This window comes from Metarhizium acridum (genome assembly GCF_019434415.1).
Source record: "Metarhizium acridum strain ARSEF 324 chromosome Unknown scaffold_29, whole genome shotgun sequence".
Lineage (NCBI taxonomy): Eukaryota > Fungi > Ascomycota > Sordariomycetes > Hypocreales > Clavicipitaceae > Metarhizium > Metarhizium acridum.
Window position 1 is genome coordinate 1,758,119 of NW_027094017.1, and position 18,404 is coordinate 1,776,522.

Consider the following 18,404-nt stretch of genomic DNA (forward strand, 5'->3'; position numbering starts at 1 on the left):
CTCCAAGGGGCCGAGGCGACGGCTTGTATCACGTCACGCGGGCTATGCGGTGCCTCGTTACACGGGCAGGTGTACAAATGGGTCAGCCGTAGCTATACGGGGTGCCTCGCATCTCGGAATATCATGTGAGGACCGTACCTGTGACCCATTCGTGGATGCGGACGTGTTTTTTGCTTGAGAGCCCATGAACCAGGCAGACTATCGAGTTTGTTGGTTCAGGGGCCTTGCGAGGTGACTCGGTTGATTGGCTGGATCTTGGCGACCGCAATGCTGTGTCAGACGTGGGCTTTGCCCGGGCTGCTGGCCAATGTAGGTTGTCCTTTGTGAAGAACTCGGCTGGGCTCGACAATCTTTTTGTACATCTCCACCACGTCTGGCTAACGAGGCTTTGGCCGTCCCCCGATTGTGTTTCTTGGCTTTTGCTGATTGCGCATATTGGATTTCCACCTCGCCTAGAGAAACAGGCAAGTCTTATGGCTGGCGGATTGGTTCGAGGATTTCCTTTGAGTCGCCTGGCCATGTCGGTAGTCTGGTCTGATTGATGGGGGAGACCATAAGGATAAGAAATGGGGGCTGTTTATTTGCAGCGCCATTCGGCCTATTTTAGACTTCCCAATCATGTGCCATGGCTCCTAGCATATTTCCGGATAAAGACGCGTTCATCATGGTCAGCATCAAGAACGTGAATGAGAACACTGGCTCAAGTAAAAGCCCAAAGCACTTGCATCCTTGCATAGCAGCCACGTCCCTTGGCTCGCCGACGCGCTCGCTCGAGACGAAACTCCGAGCTGCTGCGTCCAAAGGGCTTTCTCGGGTCGAACTCTACTGGGCCGATCTGTTGCACTTTTCCTTTTCCTTTGCAAGCCAGACCTCCGCTGATACAGAGAGATTATCAATGAGTAAACAATCTAGCAAACTCGCTTCGTCTAACGGTTTTGAACGGCTTGTTCGTGCGTTCCCCATGTCTAGAATGTCAGTACTGCAAATTGCTGATGCGGAGCTGACAGCGTCGCCTGCTGACAGACGACCATCCATAGCGGAAAGGGGGCGGGTTGGTGCCGCTAATGGCATGGAGTCGGAATACCGGGCTATTTCCGTTTGAGAAAAGGTGCTATTGGCCGGCCTGGGAGACGATGGCGGATGTTATGTGTTGGACTGTCCGGCCGGCGATTGGGAATATGTGACGAGGTAAATTGGAGAAAGTGGGAGGATGATGCGGCGGTCTGTGAGAGACAGGATGAGAGCAAAAAGCTACATGTTGTTCTGTTTTGTCTAGTCTGGAAAGTATAGCTACCAAGGTATGCGTAGGTATAAAGATATCCAAGCAGCATAAGAAAACGAAACCAGGCGAAACTCCTCGCGCTCTATGCCCATCAATCGTCACTCACTGCTCAGCCATGCCGCGTCAGTTTTCCTCGTAAAGTCGTATCAACTGTGCCTTCATATTAGTCATTCGCTTGTGATTGTATGCGGCTTGATTCTCTAGGTCCCGTATCTTCTCTTGTAGTTGAGAAATCTTCTTGTCTTTCTCTTTGAGTGCGGCGCGCGCTGAATCTCTACCCAGGGAAAGACCCTTGGTTTTCCGGGCTGACATTAATAGCAGCCCCTGCACAGATTGGAGAACAGCTGGGTCAATTTTCTGGCGGCTCAATAGCGTCATGACTTTCTCTGTCACGTCTTGAGTAGTGGCATCGGGGGGGCTACTTGATGCACAGACAAGGCTGAAGCTCGAGTCTGAGGATGGCGTTTTGGACGGTGTCGTCAGAGTATCGGAAGACGTCGGTTCCTCAAATGACACCGCCTTGGAACGTTTTGCTTCCGACGCCGGGAATAAAGTTCTGGACACGGATGGTGTGGGCAAGCCGCCAACGATGACCGTGGTACGACGATTTGTGGAAGGTGTGCTAAATGCGTCGTCCGAGGGGAGACCGAGAGTGGCCATTTGGACACTTTTGTCTGTAATCTCGGCCAATTGACGCTCCAAATCCGAATCCAGGTCCGTGAACTCGTCCTCGTCGTCGTCCTCGTCCCAAGAATCATTCGGGTTTCTCTTCCTCTTCGAGCTAGGAGTAGCGGGACTGGCCAGTGATGCTAATGCCTGCGTTTCTCGTGTCCTCTGTGAGCTTGTTGGGCTGGAGCCAGCCGCTTTGGATGCCTTATTTGCGCCTCCCAGGCCTCTATCTCGCCGGCATGACGGTGTAGCTTGAATTCCATAGGACTCCAGAGGCCTCTGAGTGAAGGTTGGGGTCTTGGGTCTGGTTGGTACAGCAGGGTTGTCCACCAGATCGGCGTCGGACCCAGGGGCAGAGCCGGATTCTCGAACGACAGCATCATCTCTCCACAGAAAAAAGTTGCAAGACAGACGACGATGTATTTCACAGGTCCAGAAAAGTCTGCCTTTGTTGGGGCCGTCTTTCTTCACTTCACGCAGTACGGCTTTCTTGCGAGGATCACAGTTACCTGGTCACACGGTGTGATATGTCAGTCCGACGGAGCTATTGTCTCGAGTAAATTGGCCGTCTCAAGGTCATATCACCACACTCATTATGCAAGGTTCATCGAGACGCAATACCACAGTTCATTTGACGACATATGGGTGGGGACGGCGTTGAGGGACAAGTATCGAGGGAATAGAGGAAGCAAGCTTACACCACCACAGGCCATCCTGCCAGACACCATCGAGCCGTTTTTTCTGCGAGGAAGGCAATTCCTGTGCCTTGGAAGGCGACACTGGCGTAGAAGGCGTGTCTTTGTAGTGTCGTCTACGCGGAGTTGTAGACGATGCCATGTCGCGAGCAAACGCTTGGGCAGTGCAACAGTGCCTCTTTCTTGAGTTGGGCCCAGTCTCAACAAGTGAGCATGGTTGCCTCGGCTGCCGCTCAGTCCTGGAGCAAATTGCGGCGCGGCAGATAGCCAAGCTGCCTAGTTAGGCGATATGAAGAGCAAAGGTTGTCGGAGGTGTGGACTGAGAGCTCGGAGTGAGAACTAAGAGTCGACGTTGAACGTTGGACGTTGGAAGTCGCCGTAGCCGAAGCGGGGGGAGTGGAGAAGTCCGACCAAAGAAAGAAAAAGGTGGTGGCTGAGGTGTCGCTCCGATCAACTGATCAGCTGATGATGTATCCCATTCATTTGATCCAAAGATGACCATATAGTTCAGACTAGACGCTTCCAATTCTGGTGTGCCCTTGAGCACGCACAGGTTTGGACGGCGTGCTGTGTGCATGGAGATGTAAAACATTGTACTTACAACCTGTCGACGCAGATGTCTCAATCCGCCAGCGCTTGTCCCAAGAGGAGCGAAAGACATGGCCATCTTTTTGGACGTTGAACGTTGCTTCGCGCTCTTGGGTCTCGAGACCTGAGTCTCGAAGCGGTTCGCGGCTGTGAATGGCCAGTTCGGTGGTTCATTTGAAGTTGCAACAGCCGCACGTTCAGACTCCAGACTCATTGGGGCAGGCGCGACTTGGCGATGCGGGTCGGTTTCCTATTTGGCCAGTCAGCCTCAACCACTAACGGCGAGATCAACTTGCATCGTTATATCTTCACTCCAGGTCGTCAGGCTCTTTCGTTTCTTCTCAGCGCGGACGGTGACTGCCGCCCTCGACTACATGTCGCCTCCCCGCCGCTACTCCTGATACGTACTTAAGTAAGTTGTTGAACTTGGCCCTTTTGCTTCTTGTTAATTTGCCCACTAACAGAACCAACGTGAACAAGTTGCCAAGGCCACCATGGGATGACTACTATTAATTGCGCAGTCACAATAATAAAGGCAATATCCTACTAGGTGTCTTAACATCCGTTGATCAGCCCCTCCGTCTTCCCAAACTAGGCAATTACGAGAACCAACATACATGTGCCAAGATGACTGGCCTGGCCTGGACGGATCGCGTCATTGCGCCTCCGCGGATATTGCTACGCAACACAACATGACGCTGCCTGAACCCTCTCACCTGCTTGGTTTTCCGTGTATGCATGAACAGCTTTGGCCTTTCGGAGAGCTTGCCATAATTCCTAGGCTAACGGCGATAGGTAGTCCGCCACATCTGCGTTCCCGGCAATGCCAGCGGCATCTTCGTCCCAACAGGAAGCCATGCTGGCCAGGGCGGCCATACCATGGTGATAACTCCGCCGATCTCAGCATCCGTTGCTGGCAATGCGACTTTGATGTACCCCATTCGGCCCAAGGCCGCCTGTACAGCTTGCATTTCAATCTTGCTGTTGGGCTGAGCTGTAGTGCCTTTGAAGACTCCGCCACCTGCCTGGTCGGTCAAGAAGTCTGCCAAACGTAACGTCTCAATTGAGCACCAGTCAAGAACGTGCCTATTCAAACATCAAACATACTTACCTAGGTAGGTAGATATATACGCTCATACATGGGGACTGCTCGACACAATTGTTGGGATATTTCCATGGTGGTGTGTACACAGTCAACTTGACGGAAGATACCACTTGGGTTTCCGCACCTGGTCCTCGCTTCGGTCATCACTACATTTTCTGTCGTGGCCTTGGTCCTCCCGACGCATATGGCTGCTCAACTGCCACCGGCATGCCGTCACGTATGTATGCATAATAAACATGGTTGTTGGTCCAGAATTTTTATTTGCAACGCGCAAGCTCTCCTCTTGCCTATCTCGTCGACATCTCAACAACTACCCGACTCCCTGCTTCTTAGTCTCTCCAGGAGTGTGCGTGGGCATTGGCATGGCCATCATCTGCTCCAAACCCCGAGGCTATGTGCGCCAGGGCAGAATCCTTTCGTCTCAGCTTCATCCAGAAGTCAAGAGACCCCCACCGTGATTCATCCAATGAGATATTGCTTCTCAGCATCCAGAGGGTTACACCGACCCCCTGTTGCACAGGGTGTTGCCTGGAGTCTTGGGCGTGAGCAAGCCGGGCCGGTCCACGGCCACGGCCACGGTCACGGCCACGGCCACGGTCACGGCCACGGTCACGGTCATGGTTACGGATTCACGGATCGATGCTCGGGCAGATGAGCGGCCATTGCAACCGTAAATATTCTACCCATACATGACAGTACTTGACTATGGCGCTGCTGCAGAAAGAGCTCTGCCTCATATTGATATTCGCTCAAGGCAGCCGTTCAATGGCCAAGTTTCTATTGCCCCTCTCCTGGCCAGGTACCGGAGGATTAATTGCTATTATTACCGACTATTAACAGTTTGAGCTAACTTAACCTCGGCGCCCCCGCAACCGAACTATCCCACAGGTTCAAGATGCTTATTATTAGAAATATGCCACATGGGGAAGCAGGCCTCGATGGTGGATTGAAATTGTAGCGCTACGCTCTACATTGCAGCCTCTTGCATCGCCGACTTGGTCCGTCAGCGGTGTTGGACTGTTCCCCCACAATATCAATGAAATGAAGCGACTCGCACTATGGAAGAAATAGGAAGGCACACGGATGCAGAACATTTGGAGGTTACATCGCACCGTCAGCACCACTTAGCACCACTCAGCGCCACATGAATCAGTCATTCTTATCTTCTGAGCTCTCGGCAAAAAGTAATGCTTGTCGCAACGGGCGCCAGCACAACTGCAACCTGCAACATCGCCACCCATCATGGTGCACATGATGTGACAATGGGTTGTCAGTGTTGAGCACTACTGGCTCAACAGGCACCTGCAGGTTGGTGATCCTGTGGGTGATGAGTCGGCAACCATTCACTTCGTCATATGGTTTTCACCCTCAATTGGTCCACGCGGAGGAACTCTCTCATCAGTGTTCTCTGAAACCCCCTCAACTACACCCTGTTTGTTGTTTTGCTGGTTATGCTGATGATGGTCACCACCAAGTCCAGATTACACTCGGAACTGGCCGAGGAAACCGCTCACAGGCAGCAACACGAAAAGGGTGTCCAAATTGCGCAAAACAAAAAGGGTTGTACAACAGCCGAAATCCAGGATTTTTTCTGCTTGCGAAATGACGCAAAATGAGACTAAACTGGTATAGAGGACAACATCCTGTTTCCTTGCGCAGTTTTCAAGTCAAGGAGGTGTTTACAGAACCCCCCCCCTGGTCTTTGTTTTTTCTTTCTCTTTCTTCCCCTTGACGGTCGGTCCCTTCAATGTACTTTTCATGCAGTGGAACACGTCCCTGATAGTGCTCGAGTCTCGTGATATTCGTAGATGTTCACTATGAGGCTTTCTAACCTCATGAAAGCAACCAATGGAGGACCAGATGCCTTGGCATCGCTATCCAAGGTTGCACCATCCTTCAGTCCCCAGATTCCTGACCACGTCCTGCTTTCCACGCTAGCATACAACAAGAAGCTGTTATCAACGCCCTCACCGACAGAGCCACTTCTAGTGTGATACCCTAGGCGCCAAATATTGAGCGTCGTTTCCCGCAGATTCGGCCGTTAAAGGCTTTGTTCTACAGCATGTCTAGTTTCACCGTCACGATTTTGTACGTCTGCAAAGAACAAACAGCTTCCAGTTCTGGAAGGTGATGGTTTCAGATGGAAGCTTCCCTCTCATCCTGGATCGTCTCAACATTGACCTCGATGGAGACAACAAGACGGCATCTTTTGAGTATAAAATGAGCTTTCTTCGCCGTCTTGAAGTCGAATCTTTCCTGGATTCACACCCTCATCACACAAGCTCCATTCCATCAAATCAACTTCGGTTTCTGCCCAACATCTCTGGTCTTTGGTCCCGTACTAGAATTTGCAATCATGCATCTGTCTGCCCTTCTCACTCTTCTCCCAGCCGTTCTGGCTGCCCCTGCCACCATTGGCCGGCGCGCTGAGCCAGCTCCTCTCTTCACTCCTCAGGCTGAGAGCATCATTGCCGGCAAGTATATTGTCAAGTTCAAGGATGGTATTGCCCGTATCGCTACCGATGACGCTGTGAGCGCTCTCACATCCAAAGCCGACTTCGTTTACGAGCACGCCTTCAACGGGTTTGCAGGCTCCCTCACCAATGAGGAGCTTAAGACGCTTCGTGACCACCCCGATGTAAGTACCTCCTCCCACATAGTCAAGGGAGACATGTAAACGTGTAAGTGTTTGTTCCTGACCTGCTGCGCCATAGGTCGATTTCATTGAGAAGGACGCCGTGATGCGTATCAGCAGCATCACTGAGCAGAACGGTGCTCCCTGGGGTCTTGGCCGCATCTCCCACCGCCAACAGGGAAGCACCACCTACCGCTACGATGATAGTGCTGGTGAGGGTACTTGCGTATATATAATTGACACTGGTGTTGAGGTCTCCCACCCCGTAAGTTGTGCCGTCAAACCTCCACAGTGCGGCATAGCAAATTTAACAATATCATTCAGGAGTTTGGCGGTCGCGCCACTTGGCTCAGGAGCTTCATCAACGGTCAAAACCGTGATGGCCACGGCCATGGGACTCACTGCGCTGGTACTATTGGTAGCCGAAGCTACGGTGTTGCCAAAAATGCCAAGCTCTTTGCTGTCAAGGTTCTTGATGACCAGGGCAGTGGTTCCTACTCCGGTATCATCAGTGGCATGGACTTTGTTGCCCAGGACTCCAAGAGTCGTAACTGCCCCAATGGCCACATTGCTTCCATGAGTCTGGGAGGTGGCTACTCGGCGTCCGTCAACCAGGGTGCCGCTGCTTTGGTCAGGTCTGGTGTCTTCCTTGCCGTCGCCGCTGGCAACGATAACCGGGATGCCCAAAACACCTCTCCCGCTTCCGAGCCTACTGCCTGCACTGTTGGTGCCACTGCGTCAGATGACAGCCGATCTACCTTTTCCAACTACGGCAGAGTTGTCGATATCTTCGCTCCTGGTACCGGCATTCTCTCCACCTGGATCAATGGCCGCACCGTAAGTATTATACCTCGATAAGCGGGAGACGCGCTTTTGCTTCAGCAACAGCTCTAACAAGGTTTAGAACACCATCTCTGGCACCTCCATGGCTACTCCCCATATTGCTGGTCTTGCTGCCTACTTCAGTGCTCTCAGCGGCAAGACTAGCCCTGCCGCTCTTTGCCAGAAGATCCAGGACACTTCTACCAAGAACGTGATCCGCAATGTGCCCGCTGGCACTGTCAACTTTCTTGCCTACAACGGCAACGGTGCCTAAATGTTTAACTTGAGCAGGGGAGGGACCCTTCAGTGAAGAGACGGCGATTGGCTGGTTGTATATTTGAAATGATTTCCAACGCTCGAATCCTCCCCGTAGGTATATATTCACATTTCTATATTTTCTTCACCAAGTACATTCTGATGATGGAACATGACCTTTCCCAATATAAGATCTCTTTGCAACAGAAGGAAATGAAGATGTTATCGGGCGCTGTAACTCGGAGTGCACAAACTGGAGCTACTACCTGAATAAATCTACGAGAGTTTATAGCCGCCTTGAAGTTGATCCTGCATTATTCCGTGAGAATCATACGTGTATGGGCTTGCTTTCCTCATGAGCCTCAATTGCTTTCCCCCCATAGGATTACAAGCCTTTTGCTCAAGCTGCCACTTCAGTGGGAAGCAAGGCTGTCTTCGTGGCCATCTCCCACGGCCTCTCGCGAGAACTGAATTTAGCCACAAAGGCGGAAAGGAACATGACTAAGGAATGCTCAGAATCAAAGCTGCACTGGCTCCATAGGAACAGCAACAAGGGACCAATTTACTATACCCCTTTGCATTGGTTTTCATCTTTTCACCCTCAAAGTCTCCCGAGTTGATAACATCCTCTCCAGCTAAGGGCTCAAAGGCAACGTTCCATACCACACCCGCAGGGGTGAACTCTTGTAGGCGTGCGTTTAATACGTTGAAGAGTTCTACCATGAAGATCTCCGAGTGATCGGGAATGCCTGTTGGAAACACTCAGTTTCTGGAGAATACACATCAGTTAATGTCTCTTTTGAGCTGAAAATGCAAAACTCAGAACTTGGGCATACAACCCGTGACATGATATAGTTACCCACCAAGAAGCATACCCTAACATATTATAATATAAAGCGTGATAGCCAGGTACCTTATCTGGTTAAATACTTTTAACCTCGCACCGGACAAGGCGGGTGTTGCCTTTTTATCAGCAAACCTGGTCAAAGACGTGACTGTACTCTTATTTCGAAACAGCAGAACCTCGGTTTCTTTCTTGGAGAGTTTCCATGGGTATTTATTGTGTCATTGGAGGCTATTCTTACGTGGCTAAGAGGCACCATTGAGTCGGGCCGTTAACACAATTGGCCTGGTTGACGGTTGAGCATTGAGCATTGAGCATCCCTGCCAAGGGCTTGCTGCTAGTTATCACGACCCCGCAAACTAGGAGGTTGCATGGCACGTATGATGATTGCGTTGACGCGCATCGTCGGTGTGAAAGCTTTGTTGTAAGTTCGAGTTGCGGCTGTATCCAGTAAAACTTGGTCTCATGCTGAGTAGTCTCACGTACGCCTGTGCCCGAAAAGAGCCTCGGGGTGGCCATCAGAGCCAAAGGCAGGCCGGGAATGCAGAGCTCGGGCTGCGTCTCTGGTAACATTGGCTTTAACCAGCATCTCCCACCATTCCAGGTCCGGTCTTGATGGGGATGTTCACGCAGCCCACCAAGCTTGGGGGTTGTGTAGCGATCACGACCCAAATCTCAGACTTTGAGCAGCTCTTCTTGGCTGTAGTCAAAAAGGGCTCATCTTTAGTTCTACATTCGTCAGCCTGCTCGATAAGTTGATCCCTCGGTCGCAAAGCAGGTTGACCTCAAACAGCCCCTTCCTCCTCCGTACAACTCAGCAAATGAGCCCCACGTGATGGCGCCTGCAGCATCTAAAAAACCTCCCCTTTCATTTCACCTGCGCCTTCACCTGCGCCTTCACCACCTTCTAGCCAACACGTCCAAATGATGATAACCACGTCCTTCGTTTTGTTCCTCGACAACCTGCCCTCTTCCATTTTTGCTCCCTGCCACCTTGTCGGACCTCCTTCTTTTCCTGCAGGCCTGTAGTCACGCCCCCCTTCTTCCTTGTCCAGGCTCGTCCCACGTGTGCGGCAGATCACGACGGAACCGGGGTCTCACACACGACTGGCGTTCAGCGCATCACCCTGCATTTCGTACCTCTTGATTTTCTTTTCTCTTCTTTTTTTTCTTCTGCGCATATCACCTGATCCAATGGCTTCACGTGTGTCCCTCTCGTGGCGCCTGGCAAGCAGACCCGTTGCGGCTGGCCGCCGTGCCTGCTCAACGCCTTCATCCTGGGCTCCGCGCACAGCTTTCCGTGGTGGCAAGCGACAGCAGCGATTTTACTCTTCTGACAGTGGCCCGACTGGCAACAAGGACAAGGTCAAGTTTTGGCCTTTTATTGCCGTGATTGCTATTGGTTCAGCCGGATACGTTGGATTGGTGAACCGTCGCAAAGGTATTTTGATGCCCCCCCTTTACGTCAACCAACAATTTCAAGAAACCACCTCCTAGTTACTAACATTCCGAATCACTATAGATATGACGCGAACAAGCGATTCCAAGACCGAGGGCCAGCTGCCCCCGCCGGCCAAATCCTCGCCCACATTCTCTCCCTCCGATGTCACGGTGCTCTTCGTCCTCGGCGGCCCCGGCGCCGGAAAAGGCACCCAATGCGCCAACCTCGTCAAGCAGTACGGCTTCACGCATCTCTCCGCCGGCGATCTGCTCCGCGCCGAACAGGAACGCCCTGGCTCCCAGTTCGGCGATCTCATCCGCGACTACATCAAGAACGGGCTCATTGTGCCCATGGAGGTCACCATCCAGCTCCTCGAGAACGCCATGACCGAGGCGCTCCAGAGCAACGGCAACGCCACAAAGGGCCGCTTTCTAATCGACGGCTTCCCGCGCAAGCTAGACCAGGCGTACAAATTTGAAGAGTCTGTATGCCCCGCCAGAATGGTCCTCTTCTTCGACTGTCCCGAAAAAGTCATGGAGGAGCGTCTCCTCGAGCGCGGCAAGACCAGCGGCCGCGCCGACGACAACGCCGAGAGCATTCGCAAGCGCTTCCGTACGTTTATCGAGACGAGCATGCCTGTTGTGGATTACTACGAGAAGCAGGGCAAGGTGGTCAAGATTGATGCTACCCCCACGCCGGATCAGGTCTTTGCCAACACGAAGGCACGTCTGACTGAGAAGTTTGGCAAGGAGTTTTAGTTGCGTCGCAGTTTACGACGAATTCGCTCCTCTTGCACCAATATCTGGTCAACTCTTTTTTCTGAGGGACGGTAGATGTATTTCTGCGCTGCTGTTGTTCATAACTGGTTGCTATATTTTTTCTTCTTCTCAGAGCTGTCCTTTGATGCTCTTCTTGTACCTTTATTGTTCTTTTCAGTGTCAACTTTGGGATAGAGAGAAAACACCATTTTAGATTTTGAAATTGCACCGGGTGGACTCGGCACAGGGATAGGGTGTCAATCCCTTGGGAGTTAGCCAGAGGCTTTTCCTTTTTCTTTTTCCTTGTGTCAATTTAGACAGGAATGTAAGATAACGCTTGTTGCGCCGCCGGTGGCCCTGGCTACGCTGTAAAGTATAATACCATGACGAGAAGTAGACAGTTCGTGGCACATTTTCATGCTCTACTGATGTTTCACCTACACTTTGGCGTAATAAAACAGCGTCAAATAGTGTAAATCAGACGCTAAATCACGGCATACGTAGAAGAAAAAAAAGGGGGGGGGGGATGACGACAAGTTATTTTTCAAATTTTTTATAGTCTTCATTGATTCTATTTTGAATAGAAACATCTGATGCTAAACCGGCAGCGCCATTTGCGTAAAAAAAATAAATGTTCCCCCATTGCACATGTCGTTTGTCATCGTCAGGGCCTTCTTGCTTTCCCAAACGACCGTATTAACACAGTTACCGCGTCGGTATACAGAATACCGCCACTAGCCCTCAAGCGCCTCTCGTTTCCTTTTTGGTCCCTCTCGTGAGATGCATGTACGGGGTCCACCGTTGCGTCTTCGTGTGGTTTCGCGCTCAAAGTGACCCGGCCCCTTTCCCCCCCTTTTTGTAACCGTCGCTTTGCGCTGGACGTTGTTTAAATCTTCCAGGTTGTCATGTTGGTATTTTAATTTTTTTTTGGAGGTTTAAAACAAACCAAAAAAAGCGGGGGGGATCGTTTAGTCGTCATTGTCGGTCCTTTCACGTTGCTGTGACTGTGGGTTCTGTTGCCGCCGGTTGCCGCCGCCCTGGCCGCCGCTCACACCGGCATTGTTGAGCTTACGCTCCAGCTCTTGGATCTCGCGCTCCTTCTGGGCCTTGGCGTTGGCCTGCTCCTGGCGCAGGACGCCGAGGACGTTTTGGAGAGTGGCGCGCCAGTGGTCCACGCGGGTGGACAGCTCCTGGTACTGCTTCTGGCCGAAGACGCGGTAGGTGACCTTGTGCACGAGGAACTTGTTGCGCTGCTGGGAGAGCTTGCCTTCGACGAGGCCTGCGCGGATCACGTCGATGGCCCACATCTCGACGTGCTCCTGGGGGATCTGGAGGGCCTTGGCGATCTTGGCGTACTCGATTTCGCGGCTGGGCGTGGCAGCGGCGAGGCTGGCAAAGGTGAGGAGGCGCATCTTGCGGTGGAGCTTGTCGTGGTCGAGCTTCTGCTGCTCGACCCAGCCTTCGTGCTCCTCGGTGAAGTCGTTGTAGTCCTCGAGGTCCTGCTCGGCAAAGATGTCGAGAAGCTGCGAGTATACGGGGTGAGAGTCGCTGAGAGCCTGGACGCTGGGGATGGCACGGAGGTCTTGGAAGAGGAAGTGGGTGTTGGATAGGATGGCCATCTTGATGGCGCGCAGGGACAATCTCTGCGCATCCTCCGACGTGATCTCGTCCTTCTCGTCGGCGTCAAAGGTCCGAAGGGCCTTGAGGATAAAGTCGTAGCTGATGGCCTCCTCGCCAGCCTCCAGGGCCAGCCTCGGCAACGTTCTCGTAAACCATGCGCTCGATCTCCTCGCTGGCATCCCATGACTCGAGCCACTCGCCTAGCTTATCCAGGTATAACCGCATGCTGTCGAACATGTTGTGTGCCCTCAAGAACTTTACAATCTCGAGGAAGATGCGGGCGCGGATGACGTCCTCCGGCGGGAGCAGGTTGAAAACCGTCGCCAGGGCATTCAGGGACAGGCCGGGGCCGTGGACGGACGAATTGACGGGGACCTTGGCGAGGTTGGCGCACAGAGTCCTGCAGGTACTTCTTAGGGTCGGCGGACTGCAAAACGAGGTGGATCATGAGATTTGAGGCAGCGGTATATTCCTTCTCGGGGACGGTGCTGAGACCGGCCGAAGCAGCAACCAATTTGGCCAACACATCTTCCTTGGACACCTTGTCTTTGCTTAGCAGCTGAGTGGCTTCCTCTGCCTTGAGGTACTCGGCCATCTCCTTGGCAAGCTCCTCAAAGGTTCCGTCGACGAAGAGCAGCTGGGGCTGCTCATTATTCTTGGAGGCGGGCATCGTGAAATTTTCGGTTTCGCCTCTCGCGAAGAGGGACGAGGAGTTTCGGTCGGCTGGTTGTCGATTCGAGTTCACCAGCGAGCAAGAAAATGGTTTGAACCCTCTTTTGGAGACGTGGACGAGGGAGACGGGAAGCGGCGGTACCTCGCGATCGCTGGCACGACGTCTGCAAACAAGAGGGAGAAGGTGGAACTCGAGAGCGGAAAATGTGATGTTAAGCGTCCGTTGGCAGGGTCGACGGCCTGAATAGCCCTGTGGTGGGGCTTTGCCTGTGAGTCCTTCGCACACCCCGCCGATTTTTCTGCCGCCCTCAATGTGTGGGAGCTAGGCGTCACCGCCCTCGCTTAGCTCCACATGTGACTGTGCACGTGCAACTTCTTGTAAGTCTCGACAAATAAACCAACAAATCAGCTGTATTGTATATCACGCAGAAGATGAAGGAGACTAGCTTTGTTCGACTCGCCAAGTGTATTAAATTGTAAAGTTGCATTCTGCCATACTACCCCGTGCGAGTTCTGCAAATTTCTTTGCCCTACTGAAAATATCGCTTCCGCTACTAATTTTTGGACCCTGCATACTGCACGATGAGTATTTGCTATTCTAAGCATCACAACGCCTGAGCGTCCCATCCTTACAGTCCATGCCTCATAGACTTCACAACACCTTGCCTATCCATTGAAATCGAATTTACTCTGTAACCAACAGAAACATGCCATGTCCCATCTGTCGCATCAAACCATTACGCCGAAAGAATCTGTGTACATGCCAATGTTGGAAAAAATTCAATCGTATATCGGTATATCGCACAATATCCATAAAACACGATCCAAACAATTCTGGTTCAAAAATATTAGTCGCACGATCATTAACCAAGTACCTATCAACTTGGAGGTGCGTTTATCGGTCGTGAGCCTTGCCTTTCTGGCCAGTCCTCGTCGCTGTCGCGTATATGCTTCCACTGTCGTCACCAAATAGCTGCTGATCGCCCTTGCCTCCCATCTCCATGAATTCCCCAGCGGCTCGATGGTGGTCTGGTGCCTTCTCTTTTGAAGCGTTCGTAATTCGCTGCTGGTTTTTGGAAAATACCTTTACCGGAGCCTTATCATCGCCAACCGCAACTTGAGCGGTGACTTGAACAGAGTTCAACGTTGCAAGCAGAGTTCTTTCCCGAGCTGGTGCACGGCGGTTTACTTCCAGTCCAGCAATGCCTCCCACAAGGCCGCCGGTGCTGTCATTTACACCGGGGCTGTTCTGGGTCATCCAGGGATGGGCAAGACATTGTTCCACAGTGAACCTGCGTTCTGGATCTACGATTAACATGGAGTCGATGAGGTCAACTGTTGTTTTGTCAGTATTACACTTGAGCAGAACAAGAATGAGCGCAATAGGGCGGCTTTGACTTACGAGCAGGGTCACCAACAGAATCCCAGTACGGGGAGGGGTAGTCAAATCGACCGCTTCGAATCTGTTGTGACAGAGTGAAAGGGAAATCGCGAGAGTAGAGCTCGTCGGAGAAGGGGGGGAAACCGCAAAGGCAGATGTACAGCACAACACCCAGCGACCAAATGTCGACGGCTTTGGTGTATTTGCGTTGCTTAGAGTCGGCAAGAATTTCAGGGGCGACATAGCTGGGGGTTCCGCAAAGGGTCGTAGTAAATGACTCTTCGCCGATGATTTTGGCGAGGCCAAAGTCAGCCAACTTGACGTGCAGGTTTTTGTCGACAAGCAAAATATTCTCCGGCTTGATGTCTCGGTGCACAATGTTTCGTTCATGCTATGGGAGTCGTCAGCATTGCAGTATTCGTGATAAGTGGGTTACGTATACGTACGAGATATTTGATCCCCTGGAAGAGTTGGAGGAACAGTTTTCTCGTCTCATCTTCGGTGAGCTTCTGCTTCATTACAATAAAGTTGAACAGCTCGCCCTCCGAGGCCAGTTCCAAGACGAGATACACTCGATCACGCTCATTGAACGTATCCTTGAGGCACAATACGTTTGGATGGCTGACACCCATCAAGACACCGATTTCTTGCTGGAGACCTTCCGTCTTGGATTTGTCCTCCATACCAGGAGGCTTCGTAAAGATTTTGACGGCATACCGTTGGCCAGTAGATCTTTCGATACAGAGGTACACCTCGGCAAAATGGCCCTTGCCGAGCTTCTCTAGTAACGCATACTGTTGCGAAAAGGCGCTCGTGTGTCGGCTCTGGGGATACCTGAAAATGAACCTGGCCTTGCCATGTACCGCAATCTCATCCTGATCCTCGAGTTCTCGGCGTTGATTACGACCAACAATGGCCTCGTTGACAAAGGTGCCGTTGCTGGAAAGATCCTCTACAATAGCGACCGTGTCCGTCCCATTATTCTCTGTGAATAAAAGACAGTGGCGGTTCGAAACAATGCCCTCGTTGACTACGATATCTTCACAGAAGCTAAGGGTTAACCTCACGAGGGTTCTGACTAGGCAAGAAAACATTTCAAACACATACCACACTCAGGATGTCGGCCTATTAAATAGCCACCCGAAGCCGCTCCCTTTGCATTTTTGCGCTCAAGGGTTTCTTCAGCCCGGATGGGAGCAGGTTTGTTGGTGTCTAGAGGTGTTTTTTCACCATTCACGGCAGCATCCACGCTATCTGGCTGTGGGCATGCGTTTCGTCTCTTTAGCACCAATGGCTTATCGCCATATTTGGGATCTAGAGGCACCAAGTATCCCCAAACACCTTCCTTGACCTCGTCCTCTACATCGTCGGAGAGTGCAGGGTGTCGATCGACAAACTGGCTGAGCGGCTGCGTGTCTTGGGGCGGTGATGACAAAGCCTGACTCTGGGGGAAGGCTTCGTCGGTCTTTCGCGGAGTGACATCCTCGTGCTTGCCCGCAGAGGGTGTAGGAGTGGCCTCCTTGTTGGCATCGCTCGATTCCTCAGCGGCGACGTGCGTAACGGGAGACGGCAGATGCTGCCTGTTAGTGACGGGCGTCTTGTCAGCGCCGGCGCCGGTGGCACCAACAGCACCCACAGTTTGCGATGACAGACGGTCCGATCTCCGAGGCTTCTTAGACTCGGTTGCGTCCTCGGGCAGCGAACCCTGGGTTGGATGGTTGGTGAGCCAAAAGGTAACGAGAGCGAAGCAAGCAGCACGACGAAGCGTGCGCAAGGAGGTACAAGACGGGCAGAGAAACTCACGCGCTGGCGCTTCAATTGGCTCTTTTCGCTGCGAGGTGCCATGTCCTCGGGGGCCTGTTCAACAGCAAAAATAGGGAAAACAAAAGCTCTTCAGCTGCAGCTGGGCCAAGGCTGTGATGTCGGCAAAAATCACGATTGCGGATCGAGGGGAGAATGGGCGAGGAGGGTGCCTGGGATGAATCAAAAAAGCATGGGAGAAGTGATGACGGAGGGGAAGCTGGACGGGCACCAAATGGCATGCCATCCAGGCCATGTCAGCCCCATGAGGCCAAGGCCAGGTGCCAGCCCTGAGCCAGCTCTTCAGCCCGGTGGAGAGAGAGCAGCCTGGCAGCACGGGGCAAGCTCCCAGGTTGTTGGACGTGACCAGCTGACTATTAACTTACAAAGTAACATTGAACTAACATGTCTGGCTGGTATTTAATACGGACATGGGACATTGGAGTTGACGAGCATCTGGGGCCGGTCCACTCAATGCTTGAGCGTACGTGACATTTATTACTCATCCGCACTGCAGCGCATACAAATACTCTTTTACATCCACAGAATTTGTTTGAATCGTCTCTTACGACCTCTCTCATGAGTGCGTGGACTGCGGTCCGTTATAAGGGACGAGCACCAGCAACCGAACACCATCGCCATTTCCTTGCAGACACGTCTCAAGCTTTGATTGACTCATCTTGAAGCTGAATACTCAGTTCGCTGGTGGTGGGGACTTGGAGCTGGCGTACTTGAAGATATTACACCCCGTATGGATGCTAGCATAGGCACAGTCTTCTTACCCTGTTGGAAGCCTAGCTCGTGAGGAGATGGTCCGTCAACATACTCCGTCATCAGAAACGGCATGACACTCAGTCGCCAGGTCGCAAAATTGGCCCAGTCTTAATATTAAGACTTTGACAGTATCATCATGTCTTGCGGGTGTGCCGCCTGTAAACGCAATAGCTGGTCTTGTTAAGACGACAGAGTACCAAGCACACCAGCTTGTGAAGCAACCCGCACAATCCACGGCCCTTGACGACAGGAGTCGCGAGTTTCAACCAGTCAATGAGTCAAGTGACTGTTGACCCGTCCAACGGCCCGCAGTCACCTGCCCCCATGCAACAGCAGATGACTCTTCTTCGCCTTCTTCGCCAACTTCGCCCACGTCCACAGTCATCAACCAGTGTCACACATTGTTCGGGATGTGCCGCGGCGAAATGACGGGACACTGTCACGCCATGTGACTCAAACCATGTATATTAATAGTCATCCTCTTTCCCTGGAGCCACAGCGGGCCGATCCTCTGAAAGGTTGGGGATCTGACCTTAATCCTGATTCTAACTTTGGCCAATTTCTACTGCCCTCATCGTCATCACTATCAACTGCGTACTGGGCATGTATACCAACTTCACTGCCGAGACAAGCAAGCTGACACTCAACATCGTCACCGCACATGCAGCCGACTCGACTGCTCTGGCCCATTAGTATTAGGAACTACCTATCCATCCTACACATCCGTTCAAACGTCTGCTGTTTCCAATATTTCCCAGAGCTCTTTGCCTGGCTAAGCTATATTGTCGATTGGTCATCTGGTCCATGAGCGCAAAACGCTTCCAATCTGTGTTGTCTCTTCGCGTGTGTGTCATCGTCATTGCGAAAAGCAAATGCCACTCTTGGCGACGAGAACGAGGCTGCCACCCAAACGCCAATGCCCATAATTCATCCCCCCAAAACTTCCATGCAAAACTCGATCCTGCATCAGCCACACTAGCGTCAGCGTGTAGCAGACAGTAAAGGACATTGCCTCTCCCATGACCTGAGAGAAAAAAAGAAAAGAAAAGAAAAGGCTTCATTC

At 52.1% G+C, this 18,404-nt stretch overlaps 9 protein-coding genes across 10 annotated transcripts; 4 read left to right on the top strand and 5 right to left on the bottom strand.

Annotated features, from left to right (window-relative positions):
• Nucleotides 1–625: 625 nt before the first annotated feature.
• J3458_004623 (uncharacterized protein) lies at nt 626–1,102 on the top strand (the record flags this gene model as incomplete). The annotated part of the gene is made up of 1 exon (XM_066118314.1): nt 626–1,102. One exon carries the CDS (start codon nt 626–628, stop codon nt 1,100–1,102), a length of 477 nt encoding a protein of 158 aa, XP_065976917.1.
• Nucleotides 1,103–1,405: 303 nt separating this feature from the next.
• On the bottom strand, nt 1,406–2,788 carry J3458_004624 (uncharacterized protein; the record flags this gene model as incomplete). The annotated part of the gene is made up of 2 exons (XM_007809209.2): nt 1,406–2,460; nt 2,650–2,788. The coding sequence occupies 2 exons, from the start codon at nt 2,786–2,788 to the stop codon at nt 1,406–1,408; spliced, it is 1,194 nt and encodes a 397-aa protein (XP_007807400.1).
• Nucleotides 2,789–3,851: 1,063 nt separating this feature from the next.
• Nucleotides 3,852–4,227, top strand: J3458_004625 (uncharacterized protein; the record flags this gene model as incomplete). The annotated part of the gene is made up of 2 exons (XM_066118315.1): nt 3,852–3,966; nt 4,034–4,227. 2 exons carry the CDS (start codon nt 3,852–3,854, stop codon nt 4,225–4,227), a joined length of 309 nt encoding a protein of 102 aa, XP_065976918.1.
• A 2,468-nt stretch (nt 4,228–6,695) lies between these two features.
• PR1 (Cuticle-degrading protease) lies at nt 6,696–8,070 on the top strand (the record flags this gene model as incomplete). The annotated part of the gene is made up of 4 exons (XM_066118316.1): nt 6,696–6,977; nt 7,054–7,239; nt 7,299–7,811; nt 7,879–8,070. The coding sequence occupies 4 exons, from the start codon at nt 6,696–6,698 to the stop codon at nt 8,068–8,070; spliced, it is 1,173 nt and encodes a 390-aa protein (XP_065976919.1).
• An 822-nt stretch (nt 8,071–8,892) lies between these two features.
• On the top strand, nt 8,893–11,094 carry URA6 (bifunctional uridylate/adenylate kinase; the record flags this gene model as incomplete). The annotated part of the gene is made up of 2 exons (XM_007809207.2): nt 8,893–10,336; nt 10,418–11,094. Exons 1-2 carry the CDS (start codon nt 10,090–10,092, stop codon nt 11,092–11,094), a joined length of 924 nt encoding a protein of 307 aa, XP_007807398.1. The 5' UTR covers nt 8,893–10,089.
• Nucleotides 11,095–12,062: 968 nt separating this feature from the next.
• J3458_004628 (uncharacterized protein) lies at nt 12,063–12,893 on the bottom strand (the record flags this gene model as incomplete). Its single annotated transcript, XM_066118317.1, has 1 exon — nt 12,063–12,893. The coding sequence occupies one exon, from the start codon at nt 12,891–12,893 to the stop codon at nt 12,063–12,065; it is 831 nt and encodes a 276-aa protein (XP_065976920.1).
• Nucleotides 12,894–12,919: 26 nt separating this feature from the next.
• On the bottom strand, nt 12,920–13,384 carry J3458_004629 (uncharacterized protein; the record flags this gene model as incomplete). The annotated part of the gene is made up of 1 exon (XM_066118318.1): nt 12,920–13,384. One exon carries the CDS (start codon nt 13,382–13,384, stop codon nt 12,920–12,922), a length of 465 nt encoding a protein of 154 aa, XP_065976921.1.
• A 455-nt stretch (nt 13,385–13,839) lies between these two features.
• On the bottom strand, nt 13,840–16,848 carry DUN1 (serine/threonine protein kinase). 2 transcript variants are annotated; one of them, XM_066118319.1, is made up of 5 exons: nt 16,571–16,848; nt 15,875–16,472; nt 15,214–15,806; nt 14,789–15,158; nt 13,840–14,721 (listed from the first exon to the last, which is right to left on the bottom strand). In XM_066118319.1, the coding sequence occupies exons 1-5, from the start codon at nt 16,610–16,612 to the stop codon at nt 14,282–14,284; spliced, it is 2,043 nt and encodes a 680-aa protein (XP_065976922.1). In that variant the 5' UTR covers nt 16,613–16,848; the 3' UTR covers nt 13,840–14,281. The 2 variants fall into 2 exon arrangements, with proteins under 2 accessions (XP_065976922.1, XP_065976923.1); XM_066118320.1 differs by having other exon boundaries at nt 15,214–16,472.
• Nucleotides 16,849–18,036: 1,188 nt separating this feature from the next.
• On the bottom strand, nt 18,037–18,402 carry J3458_004631 (uncharacterized protein; the record flags this gene model as incomplete). The annotated part of the gene is made up of 1 exon (XM_066118321.1): nt 18,037–18,402. The coding sequence occupies one exon, from the start codon at nt 18,400–18,402 to the stop codon at nt 18,037–18,039; it is 366 nt and encodes a 121-aa protein (XP_065976924.1).
• Between the last annotated feature and the right edge of the window lie 2 nt (nt 18,403–18,404).